Source organism: Mytilus galloprovincialis, chromosome 1 (assembly GCF_965363235.1).
Source record: "Mytilus galloprovincialis chromosome 1, xbMytGall1.hap1.1, whole genome shotgun sequence".
NCBI classification, from domain to species: domain Eukaryota; kingdom Metazoa; phylum Mollusca; class Bivalvia; order Mytilida; family Mytilidae; genus Mytilus; species Mytilus galloprovincialis.
In genome coordinates, this window is record NC_134838.1 from 122,001,162 (window position 1) to 122,024,976 (window position 23,815).

The 23,815-nt window shown below is 31.1% G+C and overlaps 1 protein-coding gene across 1 annotated transcript; it reads left to right on the plus strand.

Moving 5' to 3' along the window:
* The first annotated feature begins 365 nt into the window (after positions 1-365).
* On the plus strand, positions 366-22,582 carry LOC143056151 (dnaJ homolog subfamily C member 21-like). Its single transcript, XM_076229238.1, has 15 exons — positions 366-669; positions 3,119-3,247; positions 4,094-4,188; positions 4,915-5,040; positions 9,010-9,183; positions 10,227-10,277; positions 11,256-11,335; positions 12,535-12,644; positions 16,564-16,657; positions 17,167-17,313; positions 17,705-17,759; positions 18,608-18,690; positions 20,964-21,018; positions 21,715-21,894; positions 22,269-22,582. The coding sequence occupies exons 1-15, from the start codon at positions 561-563 to the stop codon at positions 22,416-22,418; spliced, it is 1,638 nt and encodes a 545-aa protein (XP_076085353.1). The 5' UTR covers positions 366-560; the 3' UTR covers positions 22,419-22,582.
* The last annotated feature ends 1,233 nt before the right edge of the window (positions 22,583-23,815 follow it).

Here is a 23,815-nt window from a genome sequence, read left to right on the forward strand (position 1 = left end):
ACTCACACATGTTCCTGCTTTTTTGGCGACATTTTCCTTCGATCTATTGTTTTTTCTCTTTGATCTTTTCAATTTTGGCCAAATCTCACGCATTTGCTTTATGAAAAGCTGTCTTAGTCCCTTATGAAATGGCTGGATCCAGCCCTGGAATTCTGTATTTATATTAAAGAAGGTAGACATTTACTGGAAAGAGATGTTATTACATATCCAGAGTTTATACAACTAGTGCATTTGAAATACGGATAGTTTGTTAAGAAAAGTCGTTTCATTTAAAAAATATTAATTCACACCTCAAGTTTTCCCCTTTTTGAACCTCAAAACTTAATTCCGTATCCGTTATCGGCTCTATCTTTACAATAAATATTACACTTTCCGTTCCTCCTAATTGAAAACCTTTTCTTTTTTTCCACATTTCACAACTTTGTCATTATTGGAACGACCTTTAAAGAAAATTTTAGACTACAAAAGGTCGACAGAAAATAAAACACGAATAATCAGTATATTTTTTTTCTATTTTAAACCCATTTTAAAGGTTTAAACTTGTTAGAATTTCAAGAAAAATGACCACTCAGATGAAATGTCATTACGAAGTTCTCTGTGTTGAACGTGATGCATCACCTGAAGATCTGAAGAAAGCCTACAGGAAACTTGCATTGAAGTGGCATCCAGGTATGATACATAAAAGGTTGTAGGAAATTTAAAATTCATCATAACTTTCAAATATAGGTAAAATACTGTCCACGTTTCCCCACTTTTATTCTATGTAATATACAGGAGGAAGTCGTAGTCAAACAGACGTACTTCTGATCTTACAAAGAGCGGCAAGTCATTAATTATTAATGACTTGTTGCTCTGTGTAAAAACATAAGTACATCTGTGTGCCTACGACTGCCTCCTGTATAAAACCATCAACACACCACAGGACCAACTACAAATACAGAAGGACCGAGACTCATTAGACAATTGGGCATATAGGTTATATTCCCCTGGTATGCTATGTCATGTCAATTCACCGTAGCAAGTCCCCGCTATCAGCTTACACCTATATACCAAGATATCAGTCCATGAAAATCGGTACTTAGGTGTAATCATTTATAGTGATATTTTGAAATGGTCATCTCTGAGGCAGCAACCATTTGATTTTCTGGGGGGGGGCTATGGTTTTTTTTGGAAAAAAAAGTTTGTTTTTGACCCTGAGAAAAAAAAATTGTTTGTTTCACCCTCAGTTGCCACTAAGCAGGACAAATCGCCCCACTGGCAAAACACCCCACACCAAATCCCCCCACTTTTTCAACAACTCGCCCCACTATTAAAAAAATTTTAAAAATCGCCCCAACCTGGTTAACCAACTCACCCACTTTTTAAAAAAATCGCCTCACTTGTGAAAAGGGTTAAATCCAGTTAATTTTTCCCCTGTCAACTCGTTCTACTTTTTGAAAAAAGGAAAAATCTACTTCTATATATGTAATTTTCAGGTCTACCAACTAGCCGCACTTAAATGAAAACTTATTTTTATTTTTGTAATCTACACAGAATACAAAAAAAAAACCGCATTGATTTATTAAACTTTTTTAACATTCTTAAAATATAATTGCAAATACATTTTTGTATCATTATTGGAGAATAACTTTATACTTGTAAGCTTAGTTATTTGTATAACAATTGCAAAGAAACCTGTTAATTGTATCATAATCATACTATTGATGCGTGATGAACATTTATATATAACTTTATTGCAAAAACAGAGTTTTTAACAGCAATTTGATTTTATAGCACTTCACTTTGGTGTTCAAAGGTATTGACGTGGGCAGGGACAAAGATATACAACGGGATTGCATCTTTTTTTTAAGTGGTTTATCTACTTGTCATGAGTGGGGCCAGTTGACAGACCGTATATCAGCGGGATTTTAACCCTTTTCATAAGGGGAGCATGTTATAACTATTTGCAATGGGAGTTTACCCTTTTCATAAGTGAGGCGAGTTGGTAAACAAGAGTGGGGCGTTTTTTTAGAAAGTGGGGCGAGTTTGTGAAAAAGTGGGGCGATTTGCCAGTGGGGCGATTTGTTATGGATTCTGCCACTACATGTAATGCTAAAATTGAAAGAAAAAAATGTTTTCGACTTGTCGCCAAAAAAATAAAAGGCGAAAAAAAAAGTTTGTCCCGAAAAAAAATCCATAGCCCCCCCCAAAAAATCAAATGGTTGCTGCCTTATTAAAATTTTTTACAGCAAAGCCAATTCTACACTGGGATTTATTAGAAGGAACCTTAAACACTGCGACAAACATTTTAAGGAAACCACCTACATTTTTTTGTACATCTCTCTTATTCGATCAGTCTTGGATAATTAAACTCGGGCACTGTATGGGACCAATATCTACAGAAAGACCGTAATCTTATAGAGAGCATACAATGAAGAGCAGCTCGGTTCGTTTGTAAAGTCAATAGGCGTACAAGTAGCGTCACCTCCATGATGAAGGACCTTGGATGAAACAGCTTCTGGTACTACTATACATTATAGTAACTACCTGGTAGCCAGCCCCATTGAATGAACTATTATAAATTGGAATTTATTTCAAGTACTGCAGTGAACTGTAAAACTATGGAAAGTTTAAAGTAGTTATTATGTACAACTTGTTTAGTCAGTGGTGCACACACATTTCCTGGAAAGTTTTACTCAGCAATTTTTGAGTTCATTTCAAGTATTACTGTGGATTCATTTATTTTCTTGGATATCAATTGTCGTGGATTGATGAATAATTGCATTTTCATTGATATTTGATTTCGTGATTTTGCCAATCTCTGCATACAATCAAAAAGAAAATACACAATTCTTTGTTAACCTGTACCCACAAAATCCATGAAAATTGGTATCCAACGAATATAAATGAATCCACAGTATACAGATACATATACAGCCATCAGTTATAGATACAAAAGGGACTATATCTTTGCCTAGGCAGTCCTGCAGCCAAAAATTGTTAAACCATTTGAATAAAGAAATTATTGATATCTTCTGCAAGTGAAAAATGACAGATATGAAAAAAAGACAAAAGATGGTACATACTGTAATCATGGTCTGTAATCATAAACTATAGATATTTGAAACAACTTTTACAGATAAAAATCCTGACAATATAGAAGAGTGTACTGCCCAGTTCAGAATTGTACAACAAGCTTATGATGTATTGGTTGATCCACAAGAAAGGGCATGGTATGATAAACATAGAGAGGCTATTCTTCGAGGAGGTAAGTGTTGATACAAATACAAAAAAATATGGTTATTGCTTTACATTAATAAAAAAAAATGATACAGTAGTTCTTTCCGAGAATAAGAAATCACGTAAAATGACAGTATAGAAAACAAAGTAAAAAGTGATATTGGAGAGCACTGCTTTTGTTCTGTGCATTTGGTTGATATTCACATTTCACTGATTTTGATGTCTTATATTTTTTATATGACCGCAAAGAAAATTATTATTACATAATAAACAACATGCATGTTTACAGTGGCAAAGTAAACACTTTTTCTGAAAAGACTTATTGACAACAATGGAGAAGCAATGCTTAATATGATTTTTTTTTTTCCACAGTTAACTTAAAAATAAATATTTTTTGTTAATACATGTACTGTAGAAGCAGAAATTTTCGGGGAGGATTAAATTTCGTTTATTTCGTGGAAAGAATATATCCATAAAATCAAAAACCCCACGAAAATTTAACATTTATATAATATTTTCCATTTATTGGAATCCACGAAATTAAATCCTCATGAAATCTTATTTACGAAATTTTAACCCCAAGAAAATGAGTGTTTCTACAGTATATATCCAGCTTTCATAAACATTCAACATTATCTTCATTATTGGGTGACAGAAAAAAATTGTGAAAGCGCAATAGCAACTTTTAAAGCAAAATATTCAGTAGTACCTATTTAGAGAAATTAAAATGTTTAAACCTTAACTGAATAAATCATTGACCATTAGACTAAACTTTTCCTGATATTTTATAACGATATGTTTTATTACAGAAAAAAAGACTAAAATTTAAACAAAAACCAACAGTAACAGCTCAATTTGTTTCCATTTTTTGTAGGTTTAGGACATGGAGATAAATATGAAGATGAAAGTCTAGATGTATTTCAGTATTTCAATGCTAATTGTTTCTCTGGATATAATGATGATGAAAAGGTATGGTAGTTCAATATCCATATTACTTCACATTTTTGGAAGTTTATTATTACTGTGATCATGAATTACATAATGCTAAATATGTTTTTTTATTCTTTGTTTTAGAAATATGCCAGTCTGTCTTTTTGCTGAACCTTTATATGGCCTGGAAGCAAGGCAAAGGGGGCATTAAGTGTTACCCTTGACTGTCCTTCCATCCATCCAATTTTGTCTTTACACTCTTACTTTAGTTTGTCCTATACAATTTTATGAAACTCATACACAATGCTAAAAACTGAAACTTGAGGTAGAGTTCAAACTTGGGCAGTGAGTCACCTACTTTTTGAGAAATAAGCCTTTTAATAACTCAAGAACAATAAAATCTTCAAAAACTAGGAGTGACATAATGCTCTCAAGAATTATTTTCATGTATTCAAAGCAAAGGTTTAGCAGCGACATTAATTTCCTCAGAATTACTTGTGTTAAATTTAGTTCAATGGAATTTATCAATCCCATGAACACAGTGATGCTAGTTTGTGTCCCTTGTACTCCTCAAATTTCATACAAGTTCCTAAAAATGTAAATTCAACAATTAGTTAAGTTTTTCTATGCTTTCTATAGAGATAGATTTAGTATTTGAGCATTAAGATTTGATTATTCATTTGTAGAGATTATAAATATATATTTATATATGATATTGAGAAACCTTTTTAGAGTTAAGGACATTGATATATGACTTTTTTAAAGGGTTTCTATGCTGTGTATACTGAAGTTTTTAGAGTTATAGCAGAAGAAGATAAAACATTTATGGATGATGATGAGGAGTATGAAGAACATCCAGAGTTCGGAGATTCAAAGAGTGTATATGAAGAGGTATTAATTATGTTAGGTTATTGTACCTTGGAATCCCACAAAACTCTTAGAGAAGTTTTTATAATGTTAAGTTATACTACCATGCAAAGCTCTTGTGAAAGATATTAATCACTTTATATTTTCAAAGTAGATATTTTCTGCAGAATTTATTCTTCATGCATGGTTCATTATTCTTTTGAATGCATTATAATAGGAAGTAAAATGCAAATAACAGGCGCGTAGCTACGTTTACATCCAAACCCCCGGGCGTACACTTGAATTTTGATAAAATAAAAAGAACTGGTTAAAAGCACATTAGCCTGGCAATTCTTCTTTCAGTGACTTGTGATAGCGAATAAAAGTGACGAAATGTACCTTTTATTACATGTAACCAAATGGTATCAAGTTATATTTGTACATTTTCCGTCAAAGTCTGAATCTACTGCAAATTTTACTCACTTTCCTTTACATTCAAGAAATTTATTATTCATTATCTGCTAAGACTCAATATGTGTCTTGCATTTTTTTTCTTCGAGTCTGTGACATTTGAGTTGCAAAAGCAAGACAGAGATCCTTAATTTTGTTGGCGACGTAAATAATAAGGTTCAGTATGCGGTTAAAAAATTCAAATACTAGTATCAATAACTTTGTCAAATGTTCGTGAAATTATACGATACATGTAGTTGGACAGAAACTGTTTTTTGATCAAAAGAGTATCCAGAGCATAATGATAAAATTATGTTTACTTTTCCCGAATTTTACAGATAAAATGAATTTCGTTTTGCAATTAACTAGTGGATACAGAGAGGGGTTAGTTTGTAACGCATCAATTGCTTTGTCCAAACTTCATCGAATTTTATCAAAGTTTGGGCAGAAGCTTTTTATGATTAATATCTGAAGCTAAAAAAATCAGTACATTTGTATTATATTGTATTTGAAGCTTTAAGGACGTCCATCGGTAGTTTTACTGTCGCAAATTTAGTTTACCTGGCGACGCAGAGCGGAGACAGGTAAACCGGTATTTGCGACAGTAAAACTACCGATGGACGTCCACAAAAGATTCAAATACAATACAGTTATCTCTATTCTAATGCAAAACAAGTTCATAATTAAATTTCAATCAATATTTCAGTGTAAAATCTTCATTAAAGAAAATTCTGCGAAAAGATGTTATCTTCTTTGGTCCCTACACTAGGTGACGTCATAGGTATGCTTTCGACGTCAAACATAAACACCGGGCGTTTTCTGGCTTCTGTGTCGCTTCAGAATGTAATAAAGTTTGATAAAAAGAAAATTTTTAGGTGCAATAATTGAGTTTTTTTGCTTATTATTGTAGAAATTACAATGTCAATACATTCAGCAATTCAAAATGTCGGCTTCCTTAGTTACAGACAAGGAGATAGAGAATTTTACGCTAACTGTCATCCAATCAGAATCATTGATACAAAATAATTGCATTAGAATTAACAAAGTCTGTTTTTTGTTACATGAAATTTTTTTAAACCTTTATTGATAATGTTGATTGTCATGAAACTTTGGCAAAAGTAAACATTACAGCTCAAGAAAGATTATGGAAAGAAAATGTTTTGATTTTTTTTAAATGCTGTAAATAGGTATAGGAAAATGTGGTATGAGGTATGAGTGCTAATGAGACAACTCTCCATCCAAATAACAATTTATAAAAGTAAACCATTATAGGTCAAGGTACGGCCTTCAACACAGAGCCTTGGCTCATACCGAACAACAAGCTATAAAGGGCCCCAAAATTTCAAGTGTAAAACCATTCAAACGGGAAAACCAACGGTCTAATCTATATAAAAAACGAAAAACCAGAAACACGTATGAATTACATAAACAAACGACAACTACTGTACATCAGATCCCTGACTTAGGAAAGGTGCGAACATTTGCAGCAGGATTAAATGTTTTAATGGTACCAAACCTTCTCCCTTTTACTGAGACAATAGTATAACATCACAGCATATAGAAAAACACACGATAAAATATCAATTGGAAGGCTAAACTCAATCAAAAAACGTAAATTAACACAAGAACTGATAACTGCCTGATTCAGCTTTGCAAAACCCTTAACAAACCCTCATATTGCACCTTAACAACGTTTTTAATGATAGGAATGATATTTCTTTCTCAATAATCGTTGAAATCCCTGGGGTGAATGCCATGAAATAGACCTGCTTGGAACCACCAAGGTTCGGGCGTACACGTAAAAAAGACATAGCTACGCCACTGAATAATGAACACAGGGAATATGAAACTACTCAATCTATTGCCAAAACTGCCTACAAAACCTGACGTGAAAACAAACCATTCTACGGTATGTTGACACCTACAAAGCACTGATAAAGAGTTAGTTCAGGAAATGTGTGTGACGTGATAGCTATTTTTGGATAATAACCAAAAAGGTTGTCAGAGTTCTGATGTATCCATTGAAGAGGAAGCAACTATATCAGATTATTGTTCCTTGGAGGTCCACAGAGTTGTAAATGTGTCAGTTAAATGTATTGTCAATGTGAACAGAAATGTAACTATGTTAGTGAAAGGTACAATGAAGAGCCAATTATGAAAGTTAATTATAGCGAACCCTATCATAGTTTTCCATAGATTCACCTGCAAGTTACCTGTCCATTTAAACTTTTGGCAGTTCTATTGTCCCATCTAACAAATACAACAGGTAATGTTTTCTGTATAGTTTATTTGATGGACCTTTAAATTTCTTCCAAGAGAAATCTATCACTCATTGATTAATTTACCTGAACAAAAAATTGAACTGTCAATGATAAAAATACATGTACAAATAATAAATAAGAACTCCTGCAAAACTGCATGTGGCATTGTATTTATTCAATATCAATAATACAATTTTTATAGTTTCAATATAAACACTGATTCAAAAATTAAAAGTTGATTTCTGATCAAACTTTTGTATAATTAACCTTATAACCTATAGGAGGGTAAGCTTGTCTAAGGGGGGATTAGTTTGTTCATACTTCAGTATTTATGATAGTAAAATGAATCTCAGCCAAGTGTACATTGCTATTATTTAGGTAAGTTAGTTTGCAAAATAAATTTCAAAGTCATTTTCAAGATTTCAAAATTATTCAAGATGCAAAATTAAGCGTTTTTTTAATCAAATTATTCATGGAATTCTTAAAATATTTTTTTATCTAAATTGAGGTAATGTGTAAATAATGTATCCAATGCAAAATTTGCACTTTGTATGAATCAAAAGAACTACATAATACATGATCAGTCAGACTCAACAATAACCAGGGGAGATAATTTTAATGAATATATCCACAGTGTTTAAAAATGTTCTCAGATTTTTCAAGCGTTATTCCATCTATAACTGCATCACATATTGCAGTTCTTGTATGGTCAAAAGTAAAATAACAGTGATTTTATAAAATAAGAGTACAAATAAATCATTGTACAAATGTTACTTTTTGGTCTTCCCTTACATAAAAACAGCAAGGAAATTATTAATCTATTCAGATACATAGCTGAGAAATCAACATATAAGGAATAAGTTGAGATGAATAACTATTTGTGAAAATAAGTTGGTTTACAGAATTGGAAAAATAAACAAAAAACACGCATTCATACACCTTGGGCATCTATTATATTGATTTCATGAAAACATAACAAAACCTCAGTTTTGAATGAAGAATAAAAAACAACAACCAAGGTATATTGAACAATTACAAGTGTATTTTCATTTATTTGGAAGATTTTTTTTTACTCAGGTAAATTAATCAATGAGTGATAGATTTCTCTTGGAAGAAATTTAAAGGTCCATCAAATAAACTATACAGAAAACATTACCTGTTGTATTTGTTAGATGGGACAATAGAACTGCCAAAAGTTTAAATGGACAGGTAACTTGCAGGTGAATCTATGGAAAACTATGATAGGGTTCGCAATAAAATGAATGCCATATTGATTTTTATATATTTCAATGTTCTTTCATAGATTGTGGCCCCATTTTATGGGTTTTGGGAAAGTTACTGTACAGCTAAATCTTATGTCTGGGTAGAGAAGTATGATACTAGAGAGGCTCCAGACAGGAGATGTAGGCGATTAATGGAGGCAGAGAATAAAAAGCTGAGAGACGCTGCTAAGAAAAATAGGAATGAGGAAGTGAGAGTAAGTATCAAATGAAAAACTTGAACATGGAGCTATTTTAGAATTTTTTTTTTTTTTTAAGATAGAAGACAGTAGGCTTTACCAAATTAAATCTGGCAGAATGAACATATAAGCTAGTGTAATATTATTAGCTCAATGTTTAATGTAAATTTTATCCTTACATGTATATTCATATTATAAATAAGAATATAACAGCAAATCAGATAAGAATATTTTGTGAAAATATGTTAAAACCATGTAAAATTATAAATTTTCAATGGAAATGTATCCAGGAGTAAGGCAAGCAATCTTTACCTATCAACTATTTGCTATTTATACCCCCGCTTTAAAAAAGGGGGGGTATACTGTTTTACCTCTGTCTGTCCGTCCGTCAGTCCGTCCATCAGTCCGTCCATCAGTCCGTCAGTCCGTCAGTCCGTCAGTCAGTCCGTCCCATGAAACTTTCGTCACATTTTTCTCAGGAACTACACATCCACCCTTTCTGTAATTTGGTATCAACATTTATATATGTCAGCCATACCGTGTGATGCGTTTTCAGATTCATCACTTGACAACTTCCTGTTTACCGAACACTTGTCTGATTTTACACATGATAGCCAAGTTGAAAATTTTCGTCACATTTTTCTCAGGAACTACAATACAAGGATTTCTGAAATTTGGTTTCAGGATTTATATAAGTCAGCTATACCGTGTGATGCGTTTTCAGATTCATCACTCGACAACTTCCTGTTTACCGAACACTTGTCTGATTTTACACATGATAGCCAAGTTGAAAATTTTCGTCACATTTTTCTCAGGAACTACAATACAAGGATTTCTGAAATTTGGTTTCAGGATTTATATAAGTCAGCTATACCGTGTGATGCGTTTTCAGATTCATCACTCGACAACTTCCTGTTTACCGAACACTTGCATATTTTTACACTATTAATATTATCCACTTGCGGCGGGGGTATCATCAGTGAGCAGTAGCTCGCAGTTTCACTTGTTGTTATTGGCATTTGAAGTAAGAAAATAACAGTATTAATGATTTTTTTTTGCAGGAACTTGTTAAATATGTAAGAAAAAGAGATCCTAGAGTTAAGGCTTACAAGGTAATACTGAATACTGTGAAAACATATTATATTGTGTATAAAGAAGCATATTTGGTTATGATTTTTTTTTACTCCTATGGAAATGAAATATTTGAAATAAGTATGATATTTGGTTTCTTTTATCTAGTAGAAACAGTATTTTTTTTTCAAAATGAGTTCTTGGGTTAGAGTTTGAGTCAAAATACAAAAAATCCTTCTTTGTGGAACATATTATTGTAAAGGACAGGCATATTCTAATTGAGAACAAGATGTGTCTTTTTAAAGCTTCATCATCTTTTCAATTAGGTGAATGGTTCTTGCTAAGGGATGACATCAAAAAATCAATGAAGCAGAAAAAAAAAACTAAATTCAAATAGTTTGGAGTGGGGGTCAAAATTGCTGCAAGTTTTGTATAATTGACATCGATTTTATATATGTCCTTATTGGTCAATCAATTTTCCCCAAACTAAGTTAGGAGGGGGATAGTGGGGTCAGTGAAAAAACTATATGCATTAAGTTTTTTATCTTATCCTACATTGAACTTTTGATTTCGGCCTGAAGGGTAATGAGAATAAAGTCAAAACTAAATGTTAATAGTTTTGAGGGGCATTAGCTAGAATAAAGACTGAAAATTGAATAATGTTCATTAGATAGCATTAAGTCTAAAAAATACACAAAATGCAGATCTTGATTACCTTTTCATGCATATAAATAGTTTCTTTTTGAACTTTTAAACTTCTATACAGTTTTGGTATGTTATAAACAAATATCACTCAGAATTCAAGTTTATCAGTGATCATGAATTTAACAGCTAATTCCCCTTTAACCACTACACAGGAATCTTCACTGATTTGAAATTTACAGAAGCGGGGTTGTTTTCAATACAGAGTATCATTCTATGTGGGCTGGATAGAAGTGACATGCATAAATAAAGGGATGACATATTTATTTTTATAGATCTTTCAGTGTTTAATTTGTTGAATGTTTTTATATTTACAGAAACTTTTAGAAGAGAGGGCTGAAGAAATTTCCAGAAAGGCCAAAGAAAACAGAGAAAAACACTTAAAAGAAAGATTAAAGTATGTTTAGCTTTCATTTTTATTCCTTCAAATTACCATTTTAAATTTTCTGCTTATTATGATGCATGTTATAAATTTTTGTTGAAAATATCTTTATTTAAATATACACATCATGTTTAATTTGTTTTCTTGATAAAAGGTAGAAAAGAAATTAAATCTTATCTTGCACATGGGTAAAAAATTATTGGACATTACTCCACAAAATATTTATGTATCTTAATATTGGTCAATATGTTTTTTGTCTGAAAAATCTTGTAATAGGGTACAAAATTGAAGATGTTGAATATTATGTACTTAATCATATTATAACAATTGTTTGCATCATATTATAACAATTGTTTGCTTTGTGATTTATAAATGCTTTTATTTATCAGAAAAGCGAACCAAATATATGAATATAATGTCAGTCCTGAAAAAACGAAATTGATACACAAATTTTATATCATCCGGAAAATTCCTTTTTAAGAAAATTTCTAAGAAAAATTTTAGAAATTTTATTCTCTGTCTGTCTTGTTTATATTTGATTGACCTAGATTTTAGAGAATCACAAAAATTTCATTGAAATAAAAAGAAGAAAAATTTCTAAACAAAATTGCTCTTTAATTTTTTGTTTGAAAATATTAGATATAGTATATTATTCAATGTTTAGTGTATTTGAATGATAAGATACTATCTAAAAATCAATCATAATTCAATTATACTTCCCTCTTGATCCGATAGACCATACTCTTTCACTTTCGCTTAATCCGAAACTTAAAGCTAAACAAAAGATGGTCAAAGTTCCGTTTTCTTTTTCATTGTAAAGTAAAGTAATGTATACATGTTGTAGACAGCTATTACTCTGTAAATTGTAACTAACAGGTAATACTATGTAGAATTATAAAAAGTTTGCCAATGAAATCCCCTGGTTTTATTGGTAATTAACCATACATGGAAGAACCTTAGTGCCATTGTTGTAACATTAAAATCTGAAGTTGAAAAAAAAAAAAAAAAAAAAAAAAAATTAAATCTTATCTGAATGTTTTTAACAATTTGTTATATATAGGTATTTATGCTTATTTTAAACTGTTTGATAATGAGACTTTATCTTAGATAATTAATCTCTATGAGCTTTTTTTTTGCAATGCCATCCTGGTGAACATGTTAATAGCTTTTTGTTTTAAGAAGATTTTGTTCTTATTTTTACTTTTTAAATACAGACACTTTGAAGATTACAAGGAGAATTCATTTTCTGCTGCACATGAGGCAGAATTAGCTCAACTAGAATCCAATTTAGCAGAACATTTTGGGGAAGAACAGAACAATGAAGGTAAACTTTAAAAAGAAATTATAATTGTTATTTTTTTCCTTTGAAACAAACACCACAATATGTGTTTGCTTCTTTCTGTTACATATTGACATTTAGACAATTTATTCTATGTCAAGGATGTTTGCTTCTCTTGTTTTGTCAAATATTCAGAATCCGTTGGTTTTATCCATATTTTGCCATTCAAATATTTTTGCCCAATAAACCCTACTTTTCTTTCCATAATTAAATCACGTATTATTTAAAATGTCATCTGCAAAATTCTTATAAAATCCGTACATTTTCATCCTTTTTTCCACGAAAAAAGGCGCTAATAATAAGTGTAGAAAAAATATAGAGAGAAATATTTTATGCCAAATTTCCGATGGCTTATATCTCTAAAACAAGCTCACAGACCCTACATATTTTTCTGGGGTTTTTTTTGTTTATTTATTTACTACCAATGTGTAATAGTCTTTTAAAAAGCTAGTTATTTTGAAACATAATTATTCTGTTATTTGTAATCTTTGATGATGATCTACTCTGTTATTTGTTATCTTTTTATGTTATTTTTAGATGACAAAAGCTGTGATGAAGATGATTGTTACGACAATCTGTTCTGTTATTTGTTATCTTTTTATACGACCGCAAATTTTGAAAAAATTTTCGTCGTATATTGCTATCACGTTGGCGTCTGCGTCGTCGTCGTCGTCCGGCGTCCGAATACTTTTAGTTTTCGCACTCTAACTTTAGTAAAAGTGAATGGAAATCTATGAAATTTTAACACAAGGTTTATGACCACAAAAGGAAGGTTGGTATTGATTTTGGGAGTTTTGGTCCCAATATTTTAGGAATTAGGGGCCAAAAAGGGCCCAAATAAGCATTTTCTTGGTTTTCGCACTATAACTTTAGTTTAAGTTAATAGAAATCTATGAAATTTTGACACAAGGTTTATGACCACAAAAGAACGGTTGGGATTGATTTTGGGAGTTTTGGTCTCAACAGTTTAGGAATTAGGGGCCAAAAAAGGGCCCAAATAAGCATTATTCTTGGTTTTCGCACAATAACATTAGTTTAAGTAAATAGAAATCAATGAAATTTAAACACAATGTTAATGACTACAAAAGGAAGGTTGGTATTGATTTTGGGAGTTTAGGTCCCAACAGTTTAGGAATTAGGGGCCAAAAAGGGACCCAAATAAGCATTTTTCTTGGTTTTCGCACCATAACGTTAGTATAAGTAAATAGAAATCTATGAAATTTAAACACAAGGTTTATGACCATAAAAGAAAGGTTGGGTTTGATTTTGGGAGTTTTGGTCCCAACATAATAAGGGGCCCAAAGGGTCCAAAATTAAACTTTTGTTTGATTTCATCAAAATTGAATAATTGGGGTTCTTTGATATGCTGAATCTAACTGTCATGACTGTGTATGTAGATTCTTAACTTTTGGTCCCGTTTTCAAATTGGTCTACATTAAGGTCCAAAGGGTCCAAAATTAAACTTAGTTTGATTTTGACAAAAAATGAATCAGTTAGGTTCTTTGATATGCTGAATCTAAAAATGTACTTAGATTCTTGATTATTGGCCCAGTTTTCAAGTTGGTCCAAATCGGGGTCCAAAATTAAACTTTGTTTGATTTCATCAAAAATTGAATAAATGGGGTTCTTTGATATTCCAAATCTAACTGTGTATGTAGATTCTTCATTTTTGGTCCTGTTTTCAAATTGGTCTACACTAAAGTCCAAAGGGTCCAAAATTAAACTTAGTCTGATTTTAACAAAAATTGAAATCTTGAAGTTCTTTGATATGCTGAATCCAAAAATGTACTTAGATTTTTTATTATGGGCCCAGTTTTCAAGTTGGTCCAAATCAGGATCTAAAATTATTATATTAAGTATTGTGTAATAGCAAGTCTTTTCAATTGCACAGTATTGCGCAATGGCAAGAAATATCTAATTGCACAATATTGTGAAATATCAAATTTTTTTTTAATTAGAGTTATCTTTCTTTGTCCAGAATAGTAAGCAAGAAATATCTAATTGCAAAATATTGTGCAATAGCAAGATTTTTTTTTAATTGGAGTTATCTTTCTTTGTCCAGAATCAACTTAAATCTTTGTTATATACAATATACAATGTATATTCACTTTTTACTACCAACTGATAAATTAAAATAATCTTTACCATTCAGTGATAACAAGCAGTTTTTTTACATCTTAATATTTTATGATGTATTTAAATGAGTAGTTATTGTTGCAAACTCCATTAGAAATTTTAATTGAGATTAGTTTTGGAATAAGGGAAAGGGGGATGTGATTAAAAAAATTGGGTTCAATTTTTCTCATTTGAAATTTCATAAATAAAAAAGAAAATTTCTTCAAACATTTTTTTGAGAGGATTAATATTCAACAGCATAGTGAATTGCTCTAAGAGAAACAAAAATTTTAAGTTCATTAGAACACATTCATTCTGTGTCAGAAACCTATGCTGTGTCAACTATTTAATCACAATCCAAATTTAGAGCTGTATCCAGCTTGAATGTTGTGTCCATACTTGCCCTAACCGTTCAGGGTTCAACCTCTGCGGTCGTATAAAGCTACGCCCTGCGGAGCATCTGGTTTTGTTATTTTTAGATAACAAGAGCTGTGATGAAGATGATTGTTACGACAATCTGTTCTGTTATTTGTTATCTTTTTATGTTATTTTTAGACGACAAGATTTTTGATGAAAATGAGTGTTATGAAGATCTATTCTTTTATTTGTTTTCCATTTATGTTATTTTTAGATGAAGAGGAGTAATATGAAGATCTTTTCTGTTATTTGTTATCAGGGGTGTGGAAATATTTGTTGTGAGCACTTGTCCCTGGGCAAGTAAAACTAAAAATTTTACTTGTTCGGACAAAAATTTACTTGCCCTGATGATCCCAATAAATATTGAAGTATTTCTTGTTAGCTAATATAATCACTATTGTGCATCACAAACGAATGAAATCCATTTGTTTATATGTGTAAATTTAAAAAATTAGGAAAGTAGGAAATGGGTTAACATCAGTGGGACAGAAACCTAACAGGAAACCAACCAATGAAATGACATGTAAACCTTTTGGAATACAAATTGTAGCCAGTAGGTACATAATATACTAAATTTGAGGACAGTGAATCTAGCTTCCGTTTCTTTTTTTTTTAAATACTTTGTGTCCTCCGTTTGCATTTAAGGTTTTCTACTCGACTCATGATTCTTTTTGTCTTGCTTGCCCAGATTTTTATTAAGTATTTGTCAATCTGAATCTCGATACAAAATTTAAAGAAATGACACAACCAGTAAATGATGGATAAAACTTAATCGACGATCCAGGGTCAATGGACAAAGCCAATGCAATGTTACGTGACTCTGGTTCGCATACTTATTTTTATTTATTTTGGTAAATTAATCGATCTATTTCCAGTCACATGTAATATTTATTGTCATGAACATTGATGTTTTTACTTGCTGAAGATTGGTTTCTTTTACATAAATTAAACATCTTTATACGTTTTGAAATTAATTTTATGTTTTTGTTGGATTTGAACTTTGTCTTGTTCATGTTGTATATTTTTTTACTTGTCCACGGGCAACCAAGACAAAAGTAATTCCTTGTCCGGTTGTTCAAATGTACGGGTCGGGCGAGTCGGGCATAGCATTTCCACACCCCTGGTTATCTTTTTATGTTGTAATGGTATTTTCGATATAGATAGCTGTTAGGAAGAGGAGTATTATGGTGATCTATTCTGTTATTTGTTATGTTATTATGTTATTTTTAGATGCTGATAGCTGTGATAAAGAGGTGGAGGAAGAAGAATATTATGATGATCTATTCTGTTATCTGTTTATGTTATTTTCAGATGAAGAGGATTATTATGGTGATCTATTCTGTTATTTGTTATCTGTTTATGTTATTTTTAGATGACAATAGTTGTGATGAAGAGGAGGAGGAAGAGGAATATTATGATGATCTATTCTGTGTGGCATGTAACAAGTCATTTAAAAGTGAAAAATCGTAAGCTTGCTTTATTTACCACTTACAAAAAACACCTGGCAGATGCTGTCAGATACCATACTGTCTTTGATTGTAACTGAAAATAAAATCACACACTTTGAGGATTTAAATTTTAGTCTTAGTGCTTTATGCCCCTGTAATAGTGGAGGGGGCATTACATGTTACCCTTGTTTTGGCCTGTCTTTAATTTTGTGTGTACTCCAATGATTCAGTACAGTTATATAAAGTTTATCTTATCTAAAACAGTTTCTAATTTGTTGGAAAGTATTTGCAAGCACAACTTCTTTTTCTTTAAATCAGAACGCACATGTTATGATAGAATATATAAATTTGTTTAAGGGGTTGTTTAATTTAAAAAAAAAAAATCTAAATGTCTTGAAATAAAAAATTAAAAAAAGTACACCTTCAGTCTTTTCCTGACGGAAAGAAATAGAAAAATTGTTTTTGTGATATTTAAGGAATAAAATTATTTGAACAGTAATGTATTATAAAAACGCATTTCATTTCAGATATGTGAATCATGAGAAATCCAAGAAACACAAAGAAGGTGTTGCATTCCTTAAAGAAGAAATGAAAGAAAGTGGTGATGGTATAGATGAACTTCTAACTCTAAATGAGGATGAAGATTCTGATGAAGAAGAAATTACTTCTTCTAAGTATGTTAATTTAAATTTTAGGCCATGCAAAAATCAATTTTCTGATTCTAAACCTATAGGTTAGTCATGTGATGAAGGAATTCATATGGCAGATTCCCTAACTATCTTATCCTAGAACTCGGTTATTATCTATTGAAGTGTGTATAACAAACTGTTAAAATTATGTATAAATACTGTGTGGATAATCCCAACTTAAACATGACCTGGAGAGGACACTGGAAAAAAAATCAGAAAAAGTTGTTGAAAATATATGTGCATTCATCATTTAATCATTAGTGTTAGTGTTATACCCAGCAAATGATGTTCAATTTGTCAAGTTGTCTTCATTTTAGTTTTGTTATGAAAATATGTTTATTAAATTACTTCAATTTTGATATCCTTTATTTTGTAGACTGTCAAAAAAGCAAAAAAAGAAAAAGAAGCAACAACAGAAAAACATTTCAATGGTGAGTTAATATAATTTTCCCTGTAACCAGTTCATCACTAACTTTTATGACCATTAATCAAAAAAAAATTAACAATACATATTTTCTATCACTACAGAAAAATACGGACCTTGTGATTTTTTTTTTTTGAAAATCAGGCAAATTGCATAATGTCATATAAGTTAAAATTTCATAAAAACTGGATAGTAGCCTGTTTAAGCTAGTCCATTATTTAAGGATATTTTGAACACAGCATACTGCAGCATTACCAATTAATATATGAGTATGAAGTGTTAGATAAGTATGTAGATATCAGATTTCTGGAGTTTGGAAAAAAGCAAGGATGCAACATTGGAACTAAATGTTTTCTAGTCTGTGCATCCGTTGGTCTGTCCCTGTCTGTCTGTCCTGTTTCAGTTTAAAGATTTTTGTCGAGGTAGTTTTTGATGAAGTTGAAGTCCAATCAACTTAAAACTTAGTACACATGTTTCCTTTGATATGATATTTCTAATTTTGCTGGCAAATTAGAGATTTTCCCCAAATTTCACTGTCCACTGAACACATAAAATGATAGGGCGGATGGGGAATCCATGTACACATTCTTGTTTTCATTTTGCTGATTACTATTTGAAAATGTTCTGGCACATATCTTTGAAAAAGTCTAAAAGGTTTTTAAATGTTTGTATATAGACATGGCAAAATGACAATATAAAAAATCTGTAAAATTTTCCTCAATCTACAAAAATTGCTACACAGGAAAATAAATGAATCCACAGTATTGTATTTCAGTTTGAAGTTAGATTGTGTTGCAAAATACAAATTAAATGATGAAAATTCTAATTTGTTTGACTTTAGATTATTTTTTATAGGTAGATGATGATGACCTTGTAGAAAGCACTTCCTCTTTAACAGTGAATGATAAGGAAGAGGATGAAAACAAAGTTAAACAAAGGTTTGTATGTTATAAAGAAAATTCTGTTTCTTTTTATATAAGGCTGATTAAAATCCAACCAAAAATAACCAAATATTAACTTTGGAAGAAGAAAATGTATTTTTGAGAAAAACTATCTCAATTTTTATACGACTGCAAAAATTTTAATTTTTCGTCGTATATTGCTATCACGTTGGCGTCGTCGTCGTCCTGCTTAAGTCGTCGTCCGAATACTTTTAGTTTTCGCACTCTAACTTTAGTAAAAGTGAATAGAAATCAATGAAATTTTGACACAAGGTTTATGACCACAAAAGGAAGGTTGGGATTGATTTTGGGAGTTTTGGTCCCAACATTTTAGGAATTAGGGGCCAAAAAGGGCCCAAATAAGCATTTTCTTGGTTTTCGCACTATAACTTTAGTTTAAATGAATAGAAATCTATGAAATTTTGACACAAGATTTATGACCACAAAAGGAAGGTTGGGATTGATTTGGGGAGTTTTGGTTCCAACAGTTTAGGAATTAGGGGCCAAAAAAAGGCCCAAATAAGCATTATTCTTGGTTTTCGCACAAATACTTTAGTATAAGTAAATAGAAATCAGTGAAATTTAAACACAAGGTTTATGACCACAAAAGGAAGGTTGGGATTGATTTTGGGAGTTGAGGTCCCAACAGTTTAGGAATTAGGGGCCAAAAAGGGGCCCAAATAAGCATTATTCTTGGTTTTCGCACCATAACTTAAGTATAAGTAAATAGAAATCTATGAAATTTAAACACAAGGTTTATGACCATAAAAGGAAGGTTGGGTTTGATTTTGGGAGTTTTGGTCCCAACAGTTTAGGAATAAGGGGCCCAAAGGGTTCAAAATTGAGTTTTGTTTGATTTCATCAAAAATTGAATAATTGGGGTTCTTTGATATGCTAAATCTAACTGTGTATGTAGATTCTTAATTTTTGGTCCCGTTTTCAAATTGGTCTACATGAAGGTCCAAAGGGTCCAAAATTAAACTTAGTTTGATTTTAACAAAAATTGAATCCTTGGGGTTCTTTAATATGTTGAATCGAAAAATGTACTTAGATTTTTGATTATTGGCCCAGTTTTCAAGTTGGTCCAAATCGGGGTCCAAAATTAAACTTTGTTTGATTTCATCAAAAATTGAATAATTGGGGTTCTTTGATATGCCAAATCTAACTGTGTATGTAGATTCTTAATTTTTTGTCCCGTTTTCAAATTGGTCTACATTAAAGTCCAAAGGGTCCAAAATTAAACTAAATTTGATTTTAACAAAAATTGAATTATTGGGCTTTTTTGATATGCTGAATCTAAACATGTACTTAGATTTTTGTTTATGGGCCCAGTTTTCAAGTTGGTTCAAATCGGGATCCAAAATTATTATATTAAGAAATATTATAGCAAGAAATTTTCAATTGCACAGTATTCAGCAATAGCAAGAAATCTTCAATTGCACAGTATTGTGCAATAGCAAGAAATTTTCAATTGCTCAGTATTACACAATAGCAAGAAATCTTCAATTGCACAGTATTGTGCAATAGCAAATATTTTTAATTGCACAGTATTGCACAATAGCCAGAAATATCTAATTGCACAATATTGTGCAATAGCAAGAAATTTTCAATTGATTGGAGTTATCTTTCTTTGTCCAGAATAGTAGTTGAGTCAACTTAAATCATTGTTTTATACAATATACAATGTATATTCACTTTTACTACCAACTGATAAATTAAAACAATCTTTACCATTCAGTGATAACAAGCACCTTTTGATACATTTTAATATTTTATGATGTATTTAAATGAGTAGTTATTGTTGCAAAGTCCAATAGAAATTTGAATTGAGATCAGTTTTGGAATAAGGGAAAGGGGGATGTGAAAAAAAAATGGGGGGGGGGGTTAAATTTTTCTCATTTCAGATTTCATAAATAAAAGAAAATTTCTTCAAACCTTTTTTGAGAGGATTAATATTCAACAGCATAGTGAATTGCTCAAAGGCAAAAAAAAAATTTTTAAGTTCGTTAGACCACATTCATTCTGTGTCAGAAACCTATGCTGTGTCAACTATTTAATCACAATCCAAATTTAGAGCTGTATTAAGCTTGAATGTTGTGTCCATACTTGCCCCAACCGTTCAGGGTTCAACCTCTGTGGTCGTATAAAGCTGCACCCTGCTGAGCATCTGGTTTTTATTGTTATTCACTGTACATGTAAATTTAATTAATAACATATTTTTCAAAAAGTATTATTTTTATAATTTTATAATTGATTTGCCTTTTTTTCAGCAACAAATCGAAAAAAGAAAGAAGAAAAGAAAAAGAACTACAGGAGAAACTAAAGGTTGTCTTTTATTCTTTTCTTTAAAGAAAATGCTTTAAGTGCACTGTCATGAATGTGTTCGTTATCATTATTATTTTTTAAAAACAAAAAATTAAATGCACGAACTAACTATAAACTGCTTTAAGAAAATTTTTTGGGGCCTTAGTGGCAGAGTGGTCTAAGTAGTAACTACTGTAATCACTAGCCAGATAACTCTGGGTACACTCGACTCAAATCTTAAATGACTAGGATTGTCAGTTTTCCAATCGAATATTGGTGGTTTTCTCCAGGCACCCTGATTATCTCCACCAATAAAAACTGGCCGCTACGCGATAGCTATAATGCCGTGCTTAAAAGTGGTGTTGAAACACCAAAAATTTTAAAAAAATAAGAACTCTTTCCAACACAAACAGTTTTTTTTACAATAAGAGTGAGTTTAATCAGGGAATAGGTATGATGCATTGTTAACAGTGAAACAAATAATTTAAATGACGATGTTCTTGAAAACTGTAATTGTTTGCTTTTAAAAGACAATTAAGGGTACATGTTTGAAAGGTATATTCCAAATGCAATACATGTCCATTTTGAAGGGAATAAAATCCTTTACAATCGGCTCTTTAGACTCACAAATTCATCAGAATGAAGATATTACATTTGAATTTATATATCTGTTATTAAGGTATTATTTTAATAACAATATTGTAATTGTGCTTTTAGAATAAAACTGGTGAAGAATGTCAACCAGAAAGTGTAACAGACAGTGAACATAAAGATGTGGATCAGAATGAAGACAGACTAAAAGCTGATATACCAGAAACAAATGGAATAGTAGCCTTCAATGAATGTAGTACAGAAACTGATGTTAAATCTCAGAACAAACATGAAAATATTGTCAAGGTAGGTTAAAAATTATAAGTTCATTGATAAATTGTTAAGGTGTATTGAAATTAAATATTTTTATATCACAAAAAACAGCTGATTTTGAATGAATATAAACATTGATTAGAAGTGGAGGCTATCAGATAGACCATTAAGGAAAGATTTGAAAGGTGACCAAAGGACATATTTGTCATAAGTAGAATTCAACAAAATTTCATCCATTATAATATTTTTAATATGATCAATGAGATCCTAATCAAGTAGTGTTTAATATATGTTGCAGAATTAATGGGGTCAACAGCTTTTTTTTTTATGTTAGAAATGCATTCAAACTATACTCTTCCTTAGTATCTTAAAATAGCTTTAAAATGAATTGATTTCTTCTATTGTAGGATTGGAAGTGTAATGTGTGTAGTGCGAATTATCCAACTAGAAATAAATTATTTGGACATATAAAAGAAAGTGGACATGCTTTACATGTAGAGGAGGGTGCCATAGACAGCGGGAAAGGAAAGAAAAATAAAAAGAAAGGCAAACGATGACCAGGGATTCTTACCATAAGTTCTTTGGAAATAAACAATTGACGATTCTTGAATGGGAAATGTTTGTTAATGATTGAAGATAAGCAGTCATTTGGTGGAGTTTTATGTGATAATCTCAAGACCAATCAATTAACTTTTAAAAGAATAAAGGGATAACACATCAATTTCAATTGGTTTGTCTGCATTTATGTAGTCTATGCATATTTGGGAGTGATATGTTTATGTTTTTATACCACCGCAAAATTTTTTTGCGTCGTATAATGGTATCATGTCGTCTGCGTCGATGTCTGCATTGTCGCCCGAAGACGCATTTTGTTTCCAGAAAATAACTTTGTTTAAGTGAATGGATCTCTATAATTTTTTACCAGAAGGTTCAATACCGCTAAAGGAAGGTTAAGATTGATTTTGAAGGTTATGGTCCCAATAGTTTAGGAATTAAAGGCCAAACAGGGGACCCAAAATAGCATTTTTGTAGTTTTCAAACAATAGCTTGTGTTTAAGTGTATTTGAAATCTCTTTGAAATAATACCTCAAGTTTCCATATCATGAAGGGATGGTTAGTGTTGACTTTGGGGATAATCATCAACATTTTTTAGAATTAGGGGTCAAAGGGCCAAAAAGGGGAAAAACTAGGTTTTTCTGGTCAATGAACAATTAAGACATTTTAAAAGCAGTGTAAGGGAGGTAATTCAAAAACATTAAATATACAATGTTAGGCATGTTCTAATTTACCTCCCTTACACTTCTTGTAAATTATGTATAAAGAAATGTCAGGTTTGGACTAATTGCAAAGAAAAAGGGCAGTTTTCAATTTTTTTCCCCAAAATTTTGAAAAGTTTGAAGAAGAAATCTTTAATTGCACAATATTGCACAATATTGCACAATAGATTTGTAAGATCTTGACATTTGTTTTGTGTCAGAAACTCATATTTTGTAAAAATTTGATCACAATCCAAATTCAGAGCTGTATCAAGCTTGAATGTTGTGTCCATACTTGCCCCAACTGTTCAGGGTTTCGACCTCTGCAGTCGTATTAAGCTGCACCATATGGAGCACCTGGTTGTTTATGGTTGTGTTTTTTTATCATAAACACTACAAAATGCTGTTATTTTGATTAGAAATTCTGTACAAAATTGGAATAATTGACTTGCACAACTAAAATATATTTGGTAGAAATATGACATTGATGGTTGCTATTCATATTTAAGTCGAAAGTGTACTATTAAATGAAATACATTTCGACAGTTACAATTAAAAATTGATTTTTCATTAATTTGGACAACTAATGTTCAACCAAACTTAAACTGATAGATAATTTGTATTATTAAAAAAAACCAAGAATATTAATACTACTTCGATATATAACAGGAGTCACACACAAAATAATAAGACAGCAC

Excerpts from the sequence above, each read along its gene's own strand:
- LOC143056151 (XM_076229238.1), top strand. The coding sequence starts at position 561 with ATGACCACTCAGATGAAATGTCATTACGAAGTTCTCTGTGTTGAACGT. Across the intron at positions 10,278-11,255 it reads CTAGAGTTAAGGCTTACAAG|AAACTTTTAGAAGAGAGGGC; the intron begins GTAATACTGAAT and ends TTATATTTACAG. Across the intron at positions 21,895-22,268 it reads AACATGAAAATATTGTCAAG|GATTGGAAGTGTAATGTGTG; the intron begins GTAGGTTAAAAA and ends CTTCTATTGTAG.